The sequence below is a fragment of the Haemorhous mexicanus genome, chromosome 12 (genome assembly GCF_027477595.1).
Source record: "Haemorhous mexicanus isolate bHaeMex1 chromosome 12, bHaeMex1.pri, whole genome shotgun sequence".
Classification (NCBI taxonomy): domain Eukaryota; kingdom Metazoa; phylum Chordata; class Aves; order Passeriformes; family Fringillidae; genus Haemorhous; species Haemorhous mexicanus.
The window spans coordinates 2,977,775-3,000,983 of NC_082352.1; the positions used below are offsets into that span (position 1 = coordinate 2,977,775).

The 23,209-nt window shown below is 51.7% G+C and overlaps 2 protein-coding genes across 2 annotated transcripts in view; both read right to left on the reverse strand.

The window, feature by feature from the left end:
- LOC132332987 (hydrocephalus-inducing protein homolog) lies at positions 1–16,113 on the reverse strand. The gene is made up of 22 exons (XM_059857714.1): positions 15,902–16,113; positions 15,562–15,681; positions 13,604–13,763; positions 13,326–13,498; positions 12,971–13,169; positions 12,169–12,268; positions 11,535–11,634; positions 10,903–11,071; positions 10,457–10,695; positions 10,074–10,146; positions 9,263–9,467; positions 8,661–8,893; positions 7,925–8,076; positions 6,807–6,999; positions 5,835–5,943; positions 4,997–5,245; positions 4,511–4,653; positions 3,948–4,169; positions 2,629–2,789; positions 2,018–2,118; positions 1,048–1,420; positions 1–325 (listed from the first exon to the last, which is right to left on the reverse strand). Exons 1-22 carry the CDS (start codon positions 16,111–16,113, stop codon positions 1–3), a joined length of 4,011 nt encoding a protein of 1,336 aa, XP_059713697.1.
- The window catches only part of LOC132332988 (hydrocephalus-inducing protein-like), an 18,625-nt gene continuing 9,045 nt past the window's right edge, over positions 13,630–23,209 (reverse strand). Inside the window, exons 9-20 of the mRNA XM_059857715.1 lie at positions 22,502–22,707; positions 21,643–21,773; positions 20,578–20,714; positions 19,818–19,939; positions 19,548–19,730; positions 19,042–19,194; positions 17,734–17,973; positions 17,484–17,549; positions 16,839–16,988; positions 15,902–16,445; positions 15,562–15,681; positions 13,630–13,763 (exon numbers count right to left, since the gene is read on the reverse strand). Coding sequence (XP_059713698.1) covers positions 16,254–16,445; positions 16,839–16,988; positions 17,484–17,549; positions 17,734–17,973; positions 19,042–19,194; positions 19,548–19,730; positions 19,818–19,939; positions 20,578–20,714; positions 21,643–21,773; positions 22,502–22,707 — 1,580 coding nt within the window. The 3' untranslated portion in view covers positions 13,630–13,763; positions 15,562–15,681; positions 15,902–16,253. The remainder of the gene's footprint in view (positions 13,764–15,561; positions 15,682–15,901; positions 16,446–16,838; positions 16,989–17,483; positions 17,550–17,733; positions 17,974–19,041; positions 19,195–19,547; positions 19,731–19,817; positions 19,940–20,577; positions 20,715–21,642; positions 21,774–22,501; positions 22,708–23,209) is intronic.

The window sequence follows — 23,209 nt, forward strand, 5'->3', positions numbered from 1 at the left end:
CTAGGAGTTGGGCAGCCCTGCTCTGCTGCCACCCAGACCGGCTCGAGGGGCGGAGAGGGTGCAGCCACTCTTGGCGTGGGCCGGGAGGTGAGGGATGCAGAGGTCTCTGGTGAAGGGTGGGAGACCAGCAGCAGCAGAAGGCACGATGTTGCTGGTTCCTTCAGGAGACTTCAGCTGACAAAAATTCTGCCCCTTAGGTGCTGGTTTCTGCTTCTTGGCTCTCTGGCCTTTCTCTCTCTGCTCTAATGGTTTACCAAGACTCTTCTGTTCCTGGGCTTTCACAATTACCTGCCCCGTTTTTTGATTTGGCTTCAAGTTAGGAATCCTAGGAAGAAAGGGACTGGTATTAGCCAGACAGACATTCTCAGCCAGTTGCTCTGCAGCTTGCTACATCCTTTCCTTGTGCAAGCAGCGAGCAGCAAATTAAACAAATGCACTCGCTGCATGGAAGCTGCAGAGGTGCAAGGGCAGGAACATGACCAGTAAAGTGCCTGGGGACCAACTACAGCACTCAGGGTTCCATGTAGAAAAGCAGGCCTTGCTTGTCCCAAAAGAAAGCAGAGCTAGGGACTTGCTGGTTCCTGGATCTCTTCTTCCAGATTTTGCAACCTTCCCAGTGTCTCCCTACCAAGGCCAGATGATCTTTTTCTGCTCCTGTGGGTGTTTCTGCCGCCTCTCTGGGGCTGCCTGTCTCCAGGCTCACCTCCTCATCCCAGTCAGAGTGAACCAGGCTGTGCTTGGTGGTGCCCAGCAATGGGACAAGAGGCAATGGCAGAACCTGAACAGGAAATTCCACCTGAACCTGAGGAAGAACTTCTTTCCTGTGCAGGTGCCAGGTTGCCCAGAGAGGGTGTGGAGTGTCCCTCACTGGAATTATTCCAGAGCCCTCTGGACACAACCCTGTGCCATGTGCTCTAGGATGAGCATGCTTACACAGGGAAGTGGGACCAGATGATCTACTGTGGTCCCTTCCACCCTGTCCCACCCTGCAATCCCCCAGTGACACCCATCAGAAGCATGAGTTGGCAAGTGCTGAATGTTTCCCACCTGCACTGCAGGGTGGTCTCAAACGTCCCCTCACACTTTGGGGAGAACCGCACTTGAAAGGCCTGCTTCTGGCCAGGGGCGATGATGCCGTGGCAGGGCTTGATGGAGAACAGTGGCAGGTCATGGAAGGGATCTGGCAGGATTTCCAGGGCGGAACCAACACGCCTTGAGCGGCACAGCTTGGGATGGTCCTGCTGCTCGGGCTGCTGCTGCTGCTGCTGCTCAGAATCCTGCTGCTGCTGCAGCCGCTTGGCCAGCTGATGCAGCAGCTGCAGCCCAGAAGATTGAGTTTCAAAAGGACGATCCGGCTGCCACCCAAAACGATGCAGCATCTTTCTGCAACGCTTTAAAGTTTCAGAGGAGAGGAAATGACCTGCAGAGAGGAAGAGGACACCTTTCAAAGATAAAATCCTGTCATTGGAGCGCCAGCAACTCTGCCTCCCACTGCAGGTAGTTGGAGGAGAGCTGGGATGCACTTGGAGCATCTCTGGCCAATTACTTTCAGCAGGAAATAGAGCATCTGGGAGCAGGGTCTCTGCCTGCAGCACAAACTCCTGTGCCAAAGCAGGAGAGTTGGTTTTAGACGGTGACTTTGCATTTGCCCTGGAGTGGGGAGCTGCACACAGACAGTGGCTACAGGTCAGCTCACTTGTTACACCATTGTTTTTCCCAGTCTCAGACTTTTCAAAGAGTCTGAGATGTCCCTGATGTCCCCCTTCCCAGTCCTTCCCAGTCCACCCAGCACGTGGCTCTCCCCAGAGCCTGGCTCAGCTCCTCTGCAGAGCAGAAGTGGCAGAGGAAGAACAGAAGGGAATGAACAGCAGATAGGGACAAAAACTCTCCGGCTGCAGCTGGGAAGATGCTGATGAAAGCGGACGTGTGGACAAGGATGAAAAAGCAATTCATGTTTTGGAGTGAAGTGGCAGAGTCTTCTCCCCAGGCCCTCAGCTACCAAGTGAAATGCCCTTACGCATCAGAGCAGATGAGTATTGCTTCTTCACTGCTTCACTGTCTTCAGCTTCCTCCCAGGAGTATTCCAGGGCTACCTTCCCTGTGTTGGATAGCCTGAAACTGAAAAGCCAGAAGGAGGAATAAAAAAAATGTCCAATAAATATAAAGGAAATAGTACAGTAGCATTGTCTGATGGACTCCTGGTACCACTTTCTGCTGAGAATCATCTTCTTCCCCAGGCAACCCTGCCATGCTCAGATTGCTGTCCCAGGTGGCCCAAAAAAGTATTTTAAAGCCTGGAAGTTTAAGAGGAAAGGGCCAACATGGTACCCAGGACACTGAAGCTAAGGGGCTTACTCTGGACTTTAGGTCTTGGTTTGACTGCAAACTTATTCCTGAGCAGATGAGGACAGGTGACATGCAGTGAGGGCAAAGCCATGGCTGTTCTCAGCAGAAAGGTGTGGCAGCACTGAGGCTCTCCTGAGCACCTCCACCTGCTTGGCTTTGTGTGCACATAAATGGGCCTGTGCTGGTTTGGGCTGGGGCAGAGTTCTGGCAAGCAGGCCCTGGGCCAGCCCTGGGCAAGGTCAGCTGCTGTCCCCAGGGCCCTGCCTGGCCTCCAGCACTCACGTGGCTATCCTTGTCTGCAAGGGGGAGGTATCCTTGAACTGAACCACGGTTGTGCTCAGTTTGAACTGGGTGTAGAAAACAATGGCACTGAGGTACACCTCAGCCTCCTGGCTGCTCTTCTCCAGCACAGTGTGAGCTGGTTCCGGGACTGTCTCGACCACCTGCAAACAGAGGAAGGAGAAATCACTAAGCAGAGCCCAGAAGGTCAGGCTGAGAAGGGAATCTTCTGGCCTTCAAGATCAGCCTCCTACGGGACTAGAAAGGACCATTCACTTTTACTTCCCTGGAAAGATGACAAAATTGGGAGTGTTCTGCTCAGTAGTTTGTTCTACCGACTGATCCAAGCGATCACTACCACAGCTGTTAATATCCCCATGGAGACTATAGCTGTGTTCTAGTCCCTGTACTTCAACCTTGTAGAGGGACTGGCTTTTTTCCTGTCCCCTATAAATCCAGCAGGTCTCAAAATAGGGTTAAGTTCCCCTGCTGGAGCTCTGTGGATGGAGAACCCTAAGACTGAAGAGCTCTAGAAAGCACCTTCTTGTCTTAGGGGAAAGTGCTCTCCAGATGTCATGTCTGGAGCAACAGCCACGCTGCTGGGAGCTGGGGATGGGCATTTTGGGGTGTGAAAGATCTCACTAGGAAAGTCTTCAACCGCAGATGTTCTGATAGAAAAGAGGATGGTTTTTAGAGGCCTTAAAATGGTCCAGAAACCCAGAAAGAACCTTCACCCACGATGAGTGTTTGTGGCAATAATGACAATAAAAGCAAGAGCCTCTGGAGATGGTCCTTCTCTGGACTCCTCCATAGTCATACAGGGCTACTTCATGAAGAGATATCCCACACAATACAGAGACCACAACCAAATTCTCTGGTATCCATGCAGACAAAACTCGGAGTTCACCAGCATATGCAGGAGAAGTGTATTTCTCTCCACTTTAAAAGAAGAGACAGAGTGCAGCAGACTTAACTCCTTGTTGGTGAAAAGGCACCACATGAGATGAAGAGATTTCAAACACCATAAAATGGGATAAAATCATAAAGCATTGCCTTCCATTCAACATGTGCTGCAACACTTGTGCTTGTGGCACAGACTGATAGTTGAGTGTGGCTAAAGGTCTCTTGTCAAAAGGCTTCCCCATCTTGTGTGAGTGTATCTGGTCACTGTGCATCCACCTCTCCCCTGGAATGCACTGCTGGTGAACCTCTTGGCTGTCCAATGTCAGAGGAAGCAGGAGCTGCTCAGCCAGCAGTGATGGTGCTATGGTGGTTCTTTCTGTAAAAGCTGGATTGCCTTTCTTTGCTGTTCTGCTTCTTACCCTCTCTTTTTTAAACCATCTGGCTGCCAGGTCTTTCCTGGGGATATCCTTCCACGTCACAATGCACATTTGGTCATCCCAGTCTGGAACCTTCCTTCGTGGCCGCTTGAAGTTGATCTTGGTCACCTTACATTTCACAAGGCGCCTCCTGAAGGTGCCTGGGACATCTGCTTTCAAGGTCACTGTGATGCCCTTGGCACAGCCAGGATGGAGGTGTCCCACCTAGGGAGAATCAGGGAAGGAGTCGGGACCAAACTGGAAGCACTGCCATAGGCAGGCCTGACAGCAAAAGGGACTGATGTGGTGAACAGCTGTGCCAGGAATCTGCACCTCAGAGAGGATTTATGTGAAATTTGACAGACAAAAGTATAAACAGAAGGTGCCACCTCCCATAACATGAAGCCTTTTCAGCAAGGCTGGCTGCCTTGGTCCAGCCAAGCCAGGGACTGCATCGCCTGCGTGGCACTGGAATGGGCTATCAGTGGCATGTGAGGATTCCCTGCCAGCTCCTGGGAACACCAGGAGCTTGAGCAATGGGGAAAGGAAGAGCAGTCCATGCTCACCTTGGGGGAGAACTGGAATATGGCATCTGCGTCCCACACAAAGCGCATGAACTGCGTACGGGTGTGGTTGGTGATGGTGAAGGTCCTGCGGCAGCGCTTCCCGACAGGACAGTGCCCAAACTGGATGTGATTTGCTCTGACAGCTGTAAAGGAGGAGAGCAAGGGATCTCAGCATGCAGGGAGCTCCACCTGCCCGCTCACGTGCACAGACACCTTTATGTTCAATGCTTCCTTGCTCCAAGCCTTCCTCCCTCTGGAGGGAGTTCCCCAGGCAGTTCCCCATCCCACCACCTTCAGGGAAACACCCTGGCACACCCCTAAGCCAGTGATGTGCAGCACAGCACTCACTGCTCTGCATGCATGGCTGCCACCCCCACAGGCCGGCAAGTCCCATGGGTGACAGCCCAGGCCTGGCTAGAGGGAGGACACACGTGATCAGACGTTGTCCTCTTCCTTGCTCCACCTTGGCAGCCTCTCCTCTCTTACCATCAATGATGTCTTTCTTTAGACTGCTCTTGGCATTCCTCTCCTGGGGGTCTTCCTTTAACCCATCAAGGGTGAATTCATCCATGTGGCCTTCACCCACCAGCTCGGTTAGGGTCAGGCGGGAGTCCCCCACTAACAGACAAATCTTCCCTTCCAGACGTTGAGCCAGGGTGGGTTTGAAAATGACATCAAACTCTGCCGATTGCCCATGACGCAGAAGAAAGAAAGGCTGCTTTGCGGGCTTGCTCTCTGCACAGCAATGGAAATCAGAGTTAATTAATACAGCTGTACTGAGGAAATATTTCCATAGGATAGATGAGGAATAAGAGGTGAAACCAGCTGCCTTCTAAGCACAGATTCTACCCACAGTGGTTCCAGACCCTCTTCCTATGTTCACAAGACTGCCACCTCCAGTTACAGCACCGCTTAAGCAGCTTAACCTCAGGCTGATGCCCAGCCCTCATTCCATCTACTTCCAGCCAGCTCCAGCCATATGCCAAGCTCAGCCAAAGAGTGCTTTTGGCTTCTGCTGGCTGGCTGTGTGCTCAAGGGCTGTGTCTGTTCAGGCTGGTACCTTCCCACATGCAGCAAATACCTCAGAGGGTCCACTGAGATAGTGACAGTCCCCCACAACTCAACCCACCACGTCTAGAAGAACAGAACAACTTCCTACAACTTGCCAGGAGAAGACCCTGCAAAAAGGCCCCAAGAAAAGCTTGGGGGACAGAGAGCCCAAAGAATGAAACTGTGCCTAACACCTGGCTGCTGCTCAGAGAAGCCAAGAGCAGGGCACACGTCTTCCCTCTGCATGATCACACTTCATGGTTAATGAATTTACCGTTTCTGACGGAGTCCCCTTCCACATTTCCAGTTTGGAATGTCTTGAATGTAGAGGCCCTGCCTTTCAACAAGAACACTCCGTGCTCATCCTCCAGGTGTAACATAAACTGAGAAAAGGGAAGCCAGAGCACAATGATGCTGGTGTGAGTACAGGACGGCACAGAGACTGACACCACAGTGCTGCTGGTCCCGCATGGCAGCCCAGCACCTCTCCCACTACAAACAGCACTTAGCACAAAAGTTAAGTCAAACCAGCTGAGAAAAAAGGGTGTTCAGAGGCATCTGGATAGAACTGACACAGAACCACACAGGACAGAAAGTAATGAGCAGAGTGTGATTAAACCACAACTAAGTTTACTTAAAATATAGTAAACTGGGATTAAATACAATCTATGGAACTGGGAAACCACACATGTTCATGAGAACAAAAGGTGACCTGAGAGACAGGAAAATACTCCACCACCTTTCTTGTGTTCAACTTAAAGAAAAAGGACTGGATGGAAAATTTCCAAGAACTCCCTTTTTGGAGATGTCAGCTACTCGCTTAAAAAGAATTTCTGACACCTCTTCCCTGTGGTTGACAGCCTGGTCAGAGAGCGAGAAATGACATTAGTTTCTCACAGTGGACTTGTGAGACCTTTTAGGGAGTTGTAGAAACGATGATAACTTGTTAGTATAAACGACCTGCAGGTGGTGTTTTTCTACGCTGTTTTTCTGTTCTTCTCAAGGACTGTTTGTGAGAAAGATGTTTCTGTTAATTAGCCAATCAAGAAGAATGTGTCAAACCTGTCTATAAAAAGAGAGAGCTTTTTGTATTAAACTTCTGCAATTCAGTCTCCTGGTGAATTTGTGTCATTTTGGGCTCAACGGAGACACCTCTTCCCAGGTCTGCCATGTTTTTTGGGACCCTTCCCCTGTGGGACAAGCCTTTGTTCCCAACCAGATCCTTCCTTGAGCAGGTGCTCCTCACCTTGACAGGTTTGATGCCGTTGTTACGGATGACCAGGGGGAGCATCTCTGTATCCTCCAGCTGGAGCCTTTTGAAGCGCAGCACGGCTATTTCCCTCTTGCTGCGAGCACTTGGGCGCACGACTGTCACCGGCAGCTCCTGCCCCTTTCCACTGATGGTGAAGGTCAGGATTTGGGGTTTCACTTCCACAGAGCTGCAGGAGAGGCGCGGAAACAATTTCAGCTGGCACTAACCCATTTCCCACTGGGCAAGCGAAGCACCAAGGGCCACCCACCTACAGTGTTTTCCCTGCCTGGTGCTCCTGTACCCCACAACACAGCCCCCCACCAGCCTCTTCCCAATCCACTCAGGACCATTCACAAGAGGAATCTGCTCCAAAGAGCCAGAGCCTTCCACAATAACAGTTAAAAATAATTTCATTTAATTGAATTATGCAGTACAGCAGGTAAATAAGGAGGCACCAGATGAGATATGGCAAATCCCCTTGCTGCAGTGAGATGAGACTTATGAAACAAGCAAAGGCACAGCACGAAAGCAGTACAAAAGCAAGAAGGCAGAAATAAATCATTTTCACCATCAGTAAAGATCATTTCCAAGAACAGTAAAAAAGCAATTGCTTATTAGCAATTAGACTTGTCTTGTTCCAATTCAGCCACTAAAGGGTTGAGGAAGGGCAGGTCAAAGCCCCAGTACACAGGTCCCAGGGCAGAGGAACTGGGCTCCTCTTTCATATCAGCTCCAATCACTCACATAAAATAGCCTAATGAATGCCAGGGAACCACAGAGGATCACTTAATTTTACAGAAGCAAAGAGGAAAATGTGACTGCTGTCTTGCTGGTGCAGAAACCGCTTCTTCTAAACCTTCGTCCGTGGAAACGCCCAGGTCAGCTGCAGCACATCTGGGTAACTTCCAATTGGCTACCTAGTATTTCCCTGTCTTGACAGTTCTTCATACAGAATAAACCATCAGCCTCATTTTTCTACTCTAAGAGTTACTCCCAGATCATCTCATGCCTAAGGCTACTGAAAGCATTACAGCTAACAAGAGGCCTGTGCCTTCCCAGGGGAGAGGCAGCTATCAGTGAGGCCTCCCCCAATATTTCACAGGGTCAGTTACCCCTTGGGCATCTCAAGGGAAGCCTCGAAGGTGCAGTCGTAGCTCTGCTTGTTTGGTGGAGTGAAGGTCACCGTAGCAACGGCAGAGGACGAGCCACGAATGGACATCTTGACTGGATCCAGCTTGAAAATGTTGTTGATAAGGCTTTGTTCCTTGGGGGAACCCAGAGAGCAGTGTTAGGAGAAAACACCTTTCAACATGACACAGTTTTATTCATAAATGCATTACTGAGAACAGCCCCAGACATTGTGTCTTTCTTCCTGCTTCCCCGGGCAGGCTCCCATCCTCCCGGGGAATGCTGACCTTGTGCTAAAGCATTGGGTGTTTGAGTGCAGGAGGCTGCCCCAGCCTATATGGGAGATGGGCACTGCGTGGAAGACTCTGCAAATAACCCAGAACTGGCCTTCAAAGAGAAGGAAAAGCCAGGGAGCCTGAGGAGATGCTCTGCTTTGAGCCCTGACGTGTCAGTTCATAACAGCCCCTCTCTGCGTGTGCTTCCAGGAGAGCTTCAGAAGGATTCACTTCTCCCACTGAAGACCCAGAGGTGTGAGCCAAACCTCTCCTGAGACATGCAGAATTCCACACAACTGTTCCCTGGCTCTGCTGCTCTCCCCTGCAGTCTGACCTGCACTGAGCTAGACTAGTCTGGGCCACAGGCAACAATGCATCTGGAGAACAAAACAGGCACTCGCACAGCCCTTAGAGGGCAACCACCACCTTGGCCTCCTGTTCTTACCTCTCCAGGCAGGGGTTTGATGGAGAGGGCCACGTCACATGGCAGACGGCAAGCATTGCAGATACTGAAATGGGCTTCTGCCTCTTGCCCAACCTGAACCTTGCTGAAGATGAATCTATTCTCATCTCTGACAAAGAGGCCCGTGCCTTTCACCGACTGCAGCTGGTGGCTGAGGTCGGCGCTGCTGCAGATCGGATACTCCTTGAAGATTGACGCGACATTCTCAACAAGTCCTGTGGACACACCAGAGGGATGAGCACGGAGAAGCCTCCCTGATGAATTTGTCTAGACCCTGCTGGCCTCTCAGAAGGCTCGATAAGCCCTTTCTGCCCAGGTGACTGCTAAACCCAGCCTTGGGTGGGGGAGCTGGCTGTGAGGATGGAGCCCAGTCAACCTCAGTCTTAGAGAGCACTGCTTTCCTTTTATCCTTCCATGCATCCCTCCCAGAGGGATAATGAGTGAACTGGTGGACTTGAAGAGGGCTGGAACCTCTGAGGATTTTAAGGTGGGACACCAAGGCTAGCGTGCCTCTCTATCCGAGCAGCAAGTTGAGGTGCTGATCAGCAGCAAGTGTGACCAAGGGCACTGTGGGCAGTATGTACCTGGGACGCAGGTCTCGACAATCAGGGTGAAGGGAATGCCGAGGGGATTGTCTGTGGGGTCTCTGTCCATGATGTCAATGTAGATCTGCTCCTCCCATGTCCCCTCCTGCTCTGCGAGGCACTCCACTTTGATCAACTGCATGCGCGACGGATGGACGGAGCCGGAGCAGGGGGACACTGTGAACATGCCAAGCCTGAGGTGACCCTGCAGAAAAAGTTCCAGGAGAGGCTGATGGCTAATAGCTGTGCCTTGAGCACCCCAGTAAAGAGTACGTCCTGCCTTGGCCTGCAGATGGGCCCAAGCAGCCAGTCCCAGGGCAGGGAAGGATGACTCCATGGCCCAAAGGTAGCCCCAGGCTGAGAGCAACAAGCCAAGAGGAGCTGCAAGCCTGTCCCAAGTGGCAGAGAGAAAGGAGTTGGAGTGTAAAGAATGAACGTGGTAGCTGTGATCCTTCAACCTCAGAGGTAATACAGGAGAGCAGAAATAGCTGTGAGAAATGATGGGAGACAGATAGGGGACTGGGAAGAAGAAAAAGTAATGTCTGAGCTCTGTGGACTGGGAGTTCAGTGGGGGATGTTTTTGCTTCTGAGGTGTTCACAGACCTATGCTGGCTAGCAGCTACCAAACACAGGACCTGCTCCCCTCTGTTGACCCCATAACTCCAGGTCACAGCCAGAGTACAGGACTGTCAGTAGGACTGAGCAGATACTGGTCTTGTAGACCACATCCCACCCTATGGCAATGAGCCCCAGCCTGGGCACAGCAGCATTTTCTCACATCCCCTGCAGCAGGGCAGCAGGAGTCACCCACCTGTGTCGAGGAGCCTGATTTCCTTCCTTTTGAGCGCTTTTTAGCTGATGGAGCAGATTCCCCTTGCTTTGAACTGAGAGGAGAAAACAGAGGTATCTGTCATGCTGAGCTTCCCTGCCTCAAAGGCCAAAGCTGGCCTTCCTCCTCACAGAGGAAAGCCTTCCTGCTCCTGATGGCTCCCAGAGAGCAGCCAGCAGCTCCTGTTGCTGGACTGAGCAGCTCAGTCACCAGCTTTGTACTATACATGGGGATACTGAGGTGTTTTTTTGCTCCCTCTCCCCAAGCCAGGGACGCAAATGGACGATAGCCCAAGTCTCCTGGCTGCCTGCCACATACCAGCTGTGGCGTGTATGACAGGAAGGGTGGTGCAGGGCTTCTCATACCTTTTGCTTTCCAATGCAGATGCAAGCTTGAGTTCTCGGCGGATGTGGAATTTGAAGCTGAGCGTGCCGTTGTTCTTCAGCACAACAGTCCGGCTCTTCTTGGTGCCCTTGATCATGGCTCCGAAGTCGGTGGGTGAGGCAGGCACAATGCTGTACTTGCTGTACTCGGCTTTGGCCGACACTCTTATTGGGATGTTGGTAACAGCCTGGCCTCCTTCACCTGAGCTGGCATCTATCACCTGTGTCCACAGGAAGGATGGTAAACAATAAAGACGCCGGCCAGAGTCTCAGCTCCACTTAGGAAGCCTCCCAAATGGTGCTGAAAGACTTTGTTTGTGTACGTAGGAGAGAGGATTCTCCAGTAAAGCCCTCCTCCCATTAGAAACCTATCCTGTTTACGCTCCCAAAACACCATGTGATAACACAGCCTGGCCCAGGCAGCTCACCTGGCAGTACAGGATGGGTATGTTCTTGAGGAGGATTTCACTTGTGGGGTGGAAGATTATCTCAACACTCGCATCAGGGTGGGAGGCATTCACCATGCCCGACTGAGGTGTAACGGTGAAGTAGGATGCCAAGTCTTGCATCCTGGGACCTGCACCCTTCAGCGTGAACCTGGGGAGAAAGGGAAGGAAGGAGAGCTCTGCAGTTACAAGTACAGGTGCCACCAGCACAGCCAGGACTTTGCATAGGACCAGAAAAAAAAGGGAGAGTCCAGCTCTGCTCAGGGAATCCTGGATCTTGACAGAGAGTGCAGACAATCACAAGATTACTGCAAAAAATTTTTCATTCACTTCTTTACAGAGTCTCAGAAAGAGAAAGGAAGGAGGTGACCACCAAAGAACGGCAATGAATCTCAGCATTTCAGTGGCTGAAATTTCTGGGGCTCTCCTTTGGCCTCCAGCTGAGCTGTGTAGAACTGCTGGTTTGTGGCTGAATTCTCTGGTAAAATAATTGAGATCAGAGAGCCCAGGTTTTGTATATACCATGAGGTAGCCAGCATGGAAACAGGTTCTAGCCATTGACAGAGGGAGAATGAAGGCCTGGGAAATGCTCACTACCAGGCAGCTGGACTCACCTGTACTCAATCCTGTATATCCCTTTGATCTTTAGACTCAGGACTTTCTTCACCTTATCCAGGACATTAATTGTTCCAAATTCCAAGCTTCCATCTGCACCTGCAGAAAATCCACAGCGTGAGGTCAAACACAGTATTTGTGAGCTGCTGCAGAATACACCAGCTCACAAGCAACATGGAGGTCTCGGTGCAAAACCCTTTTCAGCAAGTTTCCATTCTTGAAAGTGTTTTCCAACTACTTGTCTGCCCTTTCTCTTCTTACCCAAAGTATCTGCAGGCTTAGTAGCAAAAGAGCTCGGCTCCCATTTCCTCACTCCCAAGCACAAATCCAATTACTTTATATGCTGCACTGAGCCTGTGGGCGTTGCCTGTTCACATCACTGTTGTTTCAAAGCCCCCAAATCCAATCTGCACATGAAGCTGCACACTTCAAAGTTCAGAGGGGAAAGACTTAGGGCTGTCAGAGCCCTGACAACGCTTTATTCCACGCAGCTTGCAGAGTATGTGCTTTACGTATCCGTGCCTTCCTTGCATGCTGTCCCATCCCACCCCATCCCATCAAGTGCTTTGGTTGCCCACCTCCCAAGATAATGCAGTGCACCTGGACTGCTTTGTTTGGGAGGCATCCACTGACCTTCAGGCATGTCAATGCCCAGAGAAACATCATAGACCTCTGCAGAGATTTTGATGTTTTCTGTCTGAACAACCCCCAGGATGTTTTCTGCATCTGAAACCTGAGGCAGCAAGAAACAAACATTGTTCAGATTATTCTTCTGGTAGACAGCCTGTAAAGTCCTTGTCTCTGCTGGCTGCTTTCCCTATGGCCTCCCTGGCTTCACAACCATTGGCGGACTCCCAAGCTTTGTTAACCTGTTCCTCTCATGGGCTGTCCCAGTGGGATTCTGCTGCAGTAAAAAACCCTATCAGCCCAACTCTGCACTCCTACAGCAGGGAATGCTGCTGCTAAAGCATCCTTGAGAGGCACAGGGGTGTAAGAACAACCACAAGAAGTATGAGGTGTCTCAGAGCAGTGGCATTGACAACCCTCCCAAATCACCTAGCACCCTGTCTGAAGGGCAGCCCCTAAACAGGGGGCCAGGGAACAAAATCCCACAGGGAGAGTTTGTTGTACTATGCAAGAGCTTCAGACAAAGTCCAGGAGGAATACAGAGATCACGCTGCAGTCTGTACAACCAGACAACAACCTTCAACCATTCACAGGGACGAGGTGGTTGTGGTACAGGCTCAGGATGCAGTGTCTGCCTGTCTGGGGGGATGTGGATGCACTGCACGTTCTGGCAAATGCTGTGTAGTGGCAGAAGTTGGGGTCACAGCACCCTTGTGTCTGGCGGGTGCAGCTCTTCTGACTCTGTCCCTAGCAGCACATGGCTGCTCACTGTGCCCTGCTCTGCCAGGCAGGCCACAGTCCCTCTCACCTCTAGTCGGAGGGTCTTCTCAATGCTGCCAATCTGCTCAGCCTTGAAATGCAGTGTTACTTCAAACTCTGAGCGGGGATCAAGGATGCCATTATTTTGTGACAAGGAGAAGTTCTCAACAAGGTCATCCAGCCCACGGAGCTGCCAGGCCATGGGCAGCATGCTGTTGTTTTTCAGGACTAAGGTCCTGCAGTCAGTCCTGCAGAGACAGGAAGGCACTTGGCATTAGCTGCTGGATGATCACACTGGCCTCGCCACTGAATGCAACTTGGGGCAGCTCCATCCATGCCCCAGAAACCAGAGTCAAACGTTTTCTCTTTGTCACAAGTTTTGGATTGCTTGTGGGATGACTGACCTGTGCAGAAGCAGTTTGTCAAAAGACAGCTCCCGGGTGCTGACCTCCATCTTCATGCCCACCCCATAGCAGCACAGGCTGAAGACCACTGGGTTCGGGTTCTTCTCAATGCTGCAGACGAGTTTGTCTTCCAGGAAGCCAGGGGAAGTGGGGTATGCCCAAAGGGTCAGCTCCTGCACATGGTCCCACAGGAAGAAATCAGAAGCGCTCTGTGTGTGAGCAGGAGAAGCAGCCCCTGGGCACTTCTGTGGTGCCTGCTCTACCTGCCCTTCTCCTACCTTCTTCTCCTTTGGTTTCAGTGTCATGCGGGGAGGGTTCAAAAGGAACGTATCTGCTTCCCCAGCATTCTCAAAGGAGAATCGGACCTTTACGTCCGTGGGGGAGTTGTTGAAGATGGTTATATTTTCAGAGTTGCCGGGACAGTTCTGGGTCTTGTACCTGTCAACAAAAGGGGAAAAGGCTGAAAAGACTGTTACCTTTGCCACACACCAAGGAGAGCACCATGTGCACCCGAGGAAGCAGTGCTGGAAGACCTTGCTCTAACAAACAAGTGAGGGAAATGGATCCCAATCAGAGGCATGGCAAGGATCCTTGCTGTACTTTGATGCCTTCCCCTGGATGAAAGCCACAGGGGCTACTTCTAGCTGGACAGCTGGGTTTCTGCAGGGTCTGTTTCCCAGGCGAGCAGGCAGGCTCAGGCCGGACAGCTCAGCCTTTTGGAGGCTGGGTGTCCAGAAAAACGAACTGCTCTATAGCCACAGCTACCTTAGCAAGCTTAAGTGATAGTCAGCTCTTAGTGATCTCAGCTCTTTTATAGTTTTCAGCTCTTAGCTTGCTAAAGGCGCTCTCGGCTAGCAGTGGCTTCCAGGCAAGCAGACGGTGAGAGAGAGAGGAGAGGCCTCGGAGATTCCACAGCGAGGGTCTATTGAGGGGTCCGTGAAGGGTTCCAGGGACAGCTCTTCTAGCCAGAATGGGCTAAAGTAGCCCCTTACATAGGGGTAGAAGGGATCAGAAACTGTCCAATTGTAAGGGTTAGGGGAAAGTAACCTATGGGGTGACAGAGAAATATGCTTAGGTCTTGGAGGACCAGAGAGAGGGCTTCTGGCTTAGTTACTATGACTTGGCATTTTCTTATCTCTAGGCCTCTGTCCTCCAAGGGACTCTAGCAAGCCCCGTGTCTGCTACACCTGGACTTGGTGCCTCCACCCCAGAAGCCTGATGATGCTCAGGTCACTTTGAGAGTTTTTAATACAACATAAATTCAAGGGTGCCTAGAAAAATAACAGTACAGCAGGCACACGGGTTCTTTCCCCTTCTTTCTTGAGGTGCCTTCCCTGCAGGGTATAAAGAAAGGCTTTTGGAAAAAGAGTTTAGCTAATTTCTCTCATAAAAGTCATGAAACTGCTTTGGATTTCATGGGTTAGCTCAAAGTCTGAGAAAGAAATATAAAGCATCAATTCCCAAGAGGAATGCAAGAAGGGAACAAATGACCCTTCTCTCAGGTGTGGAAATTCCTTCGGAGTGAAAGGGCTAAAGAGGCAAACAGAAATCCCAAACCATCCATCTACCTGGCTAAAGATCGTGTGGTTTTTTTAAACTATTTCAGTTTCATTTCCTTGGGTTGTCTAAACAGACCTAACCCTCCAGAGTTCCTATGGAGACAAGAACTTAAATCCTATTAAAAAAACTAGTGACAGTAAAAGTAGAAATATACAATAGCTTCAATGGCCAAGTGTTTAGGCAGATTTTATCCAGCAGCTGGGATGCAATGTCATTACAGGAAAATGTAATTCCTGCTGTACGTTCCCCCCGACACCCATTGGCAGGTTAATAATAAAGTCTTATTATAATTACAGATGAATGAAAGTTTTACAAAACCATCTACAGAATAATTGCTTGATCAGGCTACCTGCAGAGCTCAAAGCACTTAAAAAGCCACCATAAAGTTCATTTCCTAAGGGGTGAAGCTGAGATGTGGAGGGGGACAGAAGTTGCCGTCTAACACCTTTGGACTGGCGGCAGCACGCGGCTCTGGTCACCAAGGCACCCACGGAGTAGGCAGAGCAGCTCCTCCAAAGCTCATTTGCCTCTTATCTGCTCAAGTTCACATCTGTGGTCCTTCAAACCTATGTGTCTCCCAGGACTCTGCCAGGGACTGCCCTGGATTGTGCCACCAGGACAGCATGTCTCTCCAGGCATGTCCAGAAAAGTACAAGGCCCAGCAGGGAGCACATACCACTCTCTTGATCTCCCACACAGCAGCGGTCCAAAGTGGAATTGCTTTGTGCTCTCAACATATTCCTTGAAGATGACTTCACCTTCCTTCATGGTCGCCCTCCACTGTGGAAACACCACCCTGGGCAGAGAAAGGGGGGAAGGAGGAGCTATGAGATGCTCCAAGTAGGAAATGTAGTCAGAAAGCCATAACCCTTCCTGGTGGCTGAGGTACCATCTGCCTTCCCAGCTCCCAGCACAGGAAGAGGTGCTGGGCAGCCTCAGGCAGTATGATCTGCCCAGCCCTGGCTGTGAGTTCAGCGGCAGCTGTGGTGTGGGAGGCTGCCAGGGGCCAGCCTTACCGTGGGTTCTGGCTGATGCTGGGGTACAGGCCAGTGCCACTGCAGGGCAGCTTGTACTGGCGCTTTGATGGCACAAGCTCAAAGCTCAGTGTCTGCTCAAACCTCCCTGGCTTTTTGGCGAAGAAGTTGACCTTCAGTTCCACCTCACCCTGGGCAGGCACTATCCACCGGTACTGTTTAAGCCTGGCAATTAAAGAGGAGGCTTCAGACATTGCTGAGGAGCAAACGAAACAAGGAGGGTGCACTCGCCATCCCATGAGGCACTGGCACAGGGTCACTGTGGAGCTGGGAATGATGGACCTTGTTTGGCAAGAGGACCAAGAAGTAGAGACATCACCTCCTCCCGTGAGGCTCACCTGAGGAATACTGTGGGGGTTGAGGCCCTTTCCAGCATACTTTTGGATCTTGTTGCAGAAGAGGCGCGGGAACTTTCTGTTCTCCGTGTGGAGATCTGCTTCTCCTTTACAGATCTGTCTCTGCTGGTTGCTTTACCCGTCTTTGGTTGGCCCTTGGCAGAACTGCCCTTTGCATCTGGGGCCTTGGCCTAAGGGGAGAGAGAAAAGGGAGGGAGAGGTGAGCCCTGAGACATCCCCATTCTGGAAAGCAAAATGGGGGTTTGTTCACCAACAGAAAGAATAAATAAGTCCACCTGCCCATGGGCTTGGTCTTCCTTACTGGTGTTTGTTTTGCCTAGGATGCCCCTTCTTATGCAAGACCCTCTCCTCAAACAAGGTTGATGGTTTTAAGTAATTTTTTACCTCTTGTCTTACAGAACTGCTCTGTCTCCAGCAGAGCTGTCTCTTTTGTCCCATCCCTGACAGAAAGGAGACCTGCAGACATGGGGCCCCACCACATCTTCATTACCTCTCCACAATGATCCCTTTCCGTCCAACCTGTCCCCCATGCCCCCCATGCAACCCGGTCCCTGCCCTGGCACCTTCAGTGCTGGCACCACTGGAGCACCCAGCAGATTGTCCTGCACACGCTCTGCAGAGCCCAGCCGCTTCTCTGGGTACTCGACACTGGAGAGCACAGCAGCAGGGGAAAGGGGAGGGCTGTCGGGATGCAGTCCCAGATGTTCCAGCATCTAAAACAGAAGAGAAAATCCTGTTTATACTTCTGTCACCTTCATCCTCACAACTCCTTCTTTAAAGGCACTGAGCTTTTGGCAATGGGGTTTTTGACTTATATGATGTACAAGTGCTTTGTTATGCCCAGTGGGGTGAGCAGGCTCCAGAGCAGATGCAAGAGCTACAAGCCAGACCGGGAGAGAAACCTCTCCCAAGTGACTCAGCTGAAGAAAACAATGACCATGAGCTGCCCTGTCCTGGGACCATTTAGAATGATTTCCAGGCTGGGAGACTCTGAATAGATGGGATACTTGGACACAGAGCACGCCCACTTCCTGCCCATCTGAGGGATGGTGATAACCTCCCCATTCACATAGATGCTACAGAGTCATTGTGGAACATCATCAGGGGTCTGGACAAGGCTCTGTGCCATTAGCACCTGGGGGGGGGACACAATGCTCCAGGGCCCACAAACATGGCAAGCTCAAGATCTGGGCCTTGCAGGGTTTTACCTGGTCTTCCGCTGGCAGCTTCCCATCCCTCAGGATCTCCCCAGTCAAGGTCTTCGGATCTGTGACCTGGATGTCCAAGCACGGCAACGCAACACAACACAAACTACTTCGTTTAGGTCCTCCCACAGTATGTCAGCAGAGCTGGCTTTGCCCTGGGGATTGCCTCCATCTCCCTGGCACAAGCCTGGCAACGCTGGCGTGCTGTGAAGCTTGGGCAGCATGTACATGGGGACCAGACCTGCCTTCTCACCTTCTTCTTCTCAAGGTGCTGCTCATCAAAATCCAGGGAGTAAAACTCAATGGGAAAGTTGCATGGGTTCTTCACCACCACTGTGGCCTCCACCCCAGTGCTGTCCACCAGCATCCATCCCATCTTTAGTGCTGGAGGGCTGAACTCCAACCGCGGCTCCAGACCTTGTCCGGAGAGCTGCAGCTTTAAGCAATTGCTGCTCCCATTAATGTTAAGCTCCAGCTCATTCTTGTAAGACCTCTGTAAAGAGAAAAGTGCAGGAAACTCTTTCATGAAGTCTCAGGTGACAGGACCCCAAATACAACAATGCTTGCCCCAAGGTCAGGGTGTTATCAGTCCCTCCAAGGTGAATGCAAACCAGATATTTACTTATGCTAGGGACTAGAGCATCTGTAGTAGTCTGGGTCTGAGTAACTGGGATGAATCTTGGTGTGCACTGTAACTGGGTATTTGGTATCACATGGATGTACAATGGACTGTCAGGCGTTTTCACCTAGTCCTGCAGGACTGCAATGCTCATGGGAGGGGCCATCGGGGTTACAGTGTCCAGACACAGTCCTGGCACTGCTGCATCAGGCAAACGCCAACTCCAGGCAAATGAGCTCTTGCTGGCCAGAAGTAAGGGTCAGCATCTCTGCTTAGTGTTAGGCTCTGGTCCAAGCCAGCACAAGATGGTTACATTTCTTGAGCAATTAAAAGATCCCTGGGACTGTGTGTGGGCACAGAAGCACTTGTGTCCGTGCTGGGACACACTGCCAGTTTCCGAGACCCAGCGGCCACAGGCAAACCACTTTTGGGAATGCTCCATCCTTTGAGCTGAATCCCCAGCAGCACGGGAATGTGCAGGCAGGCCAGAGCCCCAGGGACTGCTGGCAGCACATCACCACAAGTGCCTGTCCTGCCGTGCCCAGGAGGGTGTGTGGTGGCTGTTTGGTCTGTCAGTCCTGCAGCAGGGTGAGCCTAGACTGGCCATTCCAGGATTATCCTCTGTGAGCGGGCAGCTGCCCTGCACCGAGTGTGGCAGCTGCAAATGCAGCCAGGCAAGGGGGAGGCTGGGGGGAGTTGGGCACATCCCCCCCATGTGCCAAGGGGCAGCCTCCAAGCCCTTGGGCTCTCTGTGCAAGCTCCCTGTGGGCATTTCAAAGCACATCTCACGGGAGTGCTCTGTGGGGTGAACTGAGCCACGCAGAGTACAGGGCTTGCAGAAAGCTGCCTGTGAAGGCAGAGCTCCTACCACACTCTCTGCACCAGGCCCTCATTTCCAGATAGCCCTGACAGACCTCCTGGGCTGACATCTGCCAATCTCACCTCCTCCTTGGGTGTAAATGTGATTTGCAGCTTCTGCCACCTTCCTGCACCAAGGGTTCCTTTGGAAGGCTTCACTTCAAAGGGACAGGGCTCATCCTCCAGCGCCTGCTGCTTCTGATGTACGGCTGGTGTCATGTACATGTGCTGATTGTTCTGGGCACAGAAACCAATTGTGTGAGGTCTCCTCATGCTCCGAGACACTGACACAGTGCTGAGAGCACCCACAGCCAAACCAAGTGTGGCTCCCTACAGCTGGAGGGAAAACCTGTAGACAGGGCAGGCAGATAGGGAACTACTGTGCTCAGAGGAAGAGGAGGAATGGGTGAAGATGGCAGAAAAGCAAAGCATCCGCTAATGGAACAGGTCCAGGCAAACCAGCCTTAATTTAGACCCTCAGAAGCTTCCTCAAACACGCTATAGACCCAAGTGCTCAGGCAGCCACAGAGGCAGAAATGGCAAGAATCACAAAGAAAACCCAACCAAGAAGTTATGGGCCTGTGCTTTACCTTCTGAACAGGCTTGATGGACCATCGGCAGGGTACTCGGAACCAGTTGTAGAGCTGGATTGTCTCAACCTGGCACTGCCCAACGAGCAGAGCAGAGAAGTGCAGAGTGTTCTTGGAGAGTTCGAGTGACAGCTCAGACACAGCGGCACGCAGACGGATGTTATATGTGGGGCCTTTTTTCACCTGGAGAAGGACAGAGAATTCAGCAGAGGGTGCAGGTGACATCTGCTGCTGTGCCCAGCCTGCTGCCTGCCCCAAGAGCTGTGGTACCTCTATGGGCAGCAGCACATCCACGTCACCCCGTGGCTGCCGGATACTTTCAAAGCGCACGTCAAACGTCCTGGTGTGGCTGTGGGGCAGGCCCTGCACCTGGTCCAGTTCCACGCTGAAACCTTGAACAGATGAACACAAAGCAGCTGAGATACACAGGAAACACAAAATTTGTCATAAGCACATTAAGGCCTTACAGGTGTCCTGGCTGAGAGGTCTGGCAAAAGCCCCACGCCGTGCTGTGACCTGGACAAAAACTTAAGAGTGCACCTGAACACCCCTCAGACACAGTGAGCCACTGTGTGATGGAAGGGCAGCCTTGCCTCAAGGCCTCTTTTGGAAACCTCTTTTGATCCACCAGAGGATCTCACAGGCTGTTTCCTCAATAAAGGCTGAATACAGGTGCTGTGACAGTGTGAACTCCAAAAAAAAGCGCTTCCAAAACACATCAGACCCCGCTGGATGGCAAATAAGCCCACAGAGTGCCCAAAGAAACTTGATACTCATGGGATCCAAGGGCTGAATATGCTGAGAGGTGACCAGGGTGATGAGCCCATCTGGCCTCTGTACAGGAGCATTAGGGCTGTCACAGGCAGGCCAGGTCCCTGGGCATGGCTGGCCAGGATAGTTCTGCCTCTAAAGCTCCCTGCAGAGGCACTGAGAAGAAAAAGCTCAGAAACCTCCCCAAGTTCAATGGCTTTAGCTAATCTGTCTGAGACACCTCCTTCAAGCCCACAGAAGTGTCTCCAGCACTGCTTACCTGTGTCCTGCAGGACAGATACATCGATCTGGAAGGACACTGGGATCTGCCCAGGGTTGATGATCTCCAGAGTGCTTCTCTCAGTGAAACCCTTACGGACAGTGCCCATGTCCAGGACATACTCAGGCAGCTCAACTCTGCAAGGAAGATTAAGGACAGTCCTTAAACCACAGCCTGGCTATGCACCCAAGTGGATGGAGGATACAAATACAGTGGCTATTTCTTTATTTACTGCTGTAAAAACTCAGCTCAAGCCCATGAAACCCATGGCCTGACCACCTGGCAATGACTTTGGGAAGTCAGGAGTGCAGGTCCTAGGTTTTTTACCACTAGTAAACGGTACCTGAAAATAAGTTTAAAATGGACACTGGCCACAGCTCCTCTGCCATGAAAACCCAGTGTAAGTGAGTACACTAGGTCTCCACTGCTCTCAATCAAACTGCTTAGCCTAGTATACAGCCTGAGCCTGAAATTGCTTTGGGGCCTAGGAACAAGATTTGCCTGCACAAGAAATCTCCATTGCTCTGCAGCCAGATCACATGATCTGTTCTGCAGAGCATCTTCTTTCTGAATTGAAGCTCCCGTGCTTGTGCTGCATCATGATGTTTCAAAGGGATGGACCAAGCCGTGCCATCCCACCAGGCTTTAAGCCATCTGACCTTGGATTCTACAGGGTTTGCTGACATGTGCAGTTCCCTTCTCCTTTTGTTTAGTGTGCTCTGTTAGTTGGAACCAAGACACCAGCTGGGAGTTGTTTCTTTCAGAGCTAGTCAGCAGGAACAGAATTTGTGCTGTCTGGAAGGGCTTGAAGGCCTGCACTGGCTCCCCCAGCTCTAGGGACAGAACCTGGGGGGAGCTGAGCAGTCCAAAGCTCAGCGGGGGGCTGGGGAAGGGAGGACACTCCACTGCTCACATGCTGCGTGTCACAGCCACCAGGACCAGACCCTTTCTGGAGTCCAAGGCTATTCCCAGCTTTGCAGACACAAGGAGCTCTCAGGAGAAGGCGACAAGGCTGGGTATTCCCCACGGGGAACCTTGGAGATGGGGATGGGAGTCCCTACTCACTTGACAAGGCTCTGGCACAGTTCTTTGTCAGGGAACTTGCTCTCTGGGGAATGGGGTGTGAGCTTTTCCTGCATCTCCAGAGCAGCCTTCTCAATCAGCGTCTTCACCGTGTTTATCTGCTGAGTGTTTGGCTAAGGAAAGGGAAGACAGGGGCTGGTTAGCAAAGGTCCTTCACAAGGCCCAGCTTGTACCTGAGAAAGGATCCCAACCCGCTCTTGTTGGGAGGGGGTGTGGGGTCCTTCTGTCTGGCTGCTCAGTGCCTGTGACACCTCCTGCTCCCTCAGCCAGGACCTCATCTCCAGAGAAGTAACTCCAGCATCTTTGCCTGCCCAGACACTGTAAGCAAAGCTGATCTGGCCAGGCAGACAGACAAGCCAGGAACCTTCCAGAGCTCCAGATACTTGCCTGCCCCCAGTCAGTACCAAGGCAGCTTGGACAAAAACTGTCTTGAAAAGGAACCAGGACCAAGCTGGTGCCTCTTGGAGATGAGCACCACCAGCACAGCCCCAGGCCACAATCAGGCAGCTGCTGTTAAGGTCTGTAAATCTGTCCGAGCTTGGGTTGGGACCAACAAACTTCCCAGCAATGACCTGCATCTCCTTCAAAGCACCATCAACTCCATCCCTGGAGCATGGCCTTCAGGATCTCTCCCTGGGGTAGCCAGGAAGCTGGTGCAGCCCCAGAGGAGACCACGACCAGAGTGGCAGCCCTAGGGACAATGCTGAGGTGACACAAGGTTGGAAGTGGGCAGGGAGGTCCCAGGTGTCATCAGGGCACTGGGGAGCTGCTGTGAGCTGCAAGGGGTTCAGGTGACATGGAGAGGGTGGCATGCGCCAAAGAAGGCTGCAGCTGTTCTTACTGCAATGCCAGAGTCAAGCACATCAGGATTCAGGTTCCCAGTCTTCGGACTCAGACTCTTTGCAGTCCGAGTTTTTTGGGTCTGAGACTTCAAGGTCCCAGTCTTCAGGCTTTGAGTCTTCTTCCGATCAACGGATTTCTTCCTCTGACTGTGTTCTTGCGCGAGTTTTACGAGCTGTGTCAGAGGCTTCTCATCTTTTTCATTTTCTGAAGGAAGAAAACATCCACAAAAGAGAAGTGTGAGAAAAGTGCCAGTCTTATTTAAGCTGGGAAGTCCCTGCCTCCCAACACTGGTTTCTTCCAGAAAGAAATCCCTCAAGCCATCTATGGAAAGTGGATGCTGCTGCTCCTCTCTGAATCCTCATGTTTGCTCCCACCCATCTCCCCCCCCACAGAGGAGCATCTCATCCCCTGCAATGTCACACATATCCAACCCTGCCAGAAGCGCTGCCAGCCTCTCTTGCAGCCTTCCCAAGCCTTTCACTCTAGCCATCACCCTTCAGGACCCTGCCAGATGTGCTGGCAAGCTGATTCCTGGGACAAAGCCCACGTGGGATCCTCTGCTCAAGACTCATGAAGCAACCAGGGGGCTTGAGTTGGTCTGGCAGTCCTGCAATCCTCCAGGCTTGCTGGAGGTGAGCATGAGCTGCCCTATGGGCATATGGTAGGGAACAAAACCAGAGGGGCCCTTCCTGGGGGCAGACAGGCA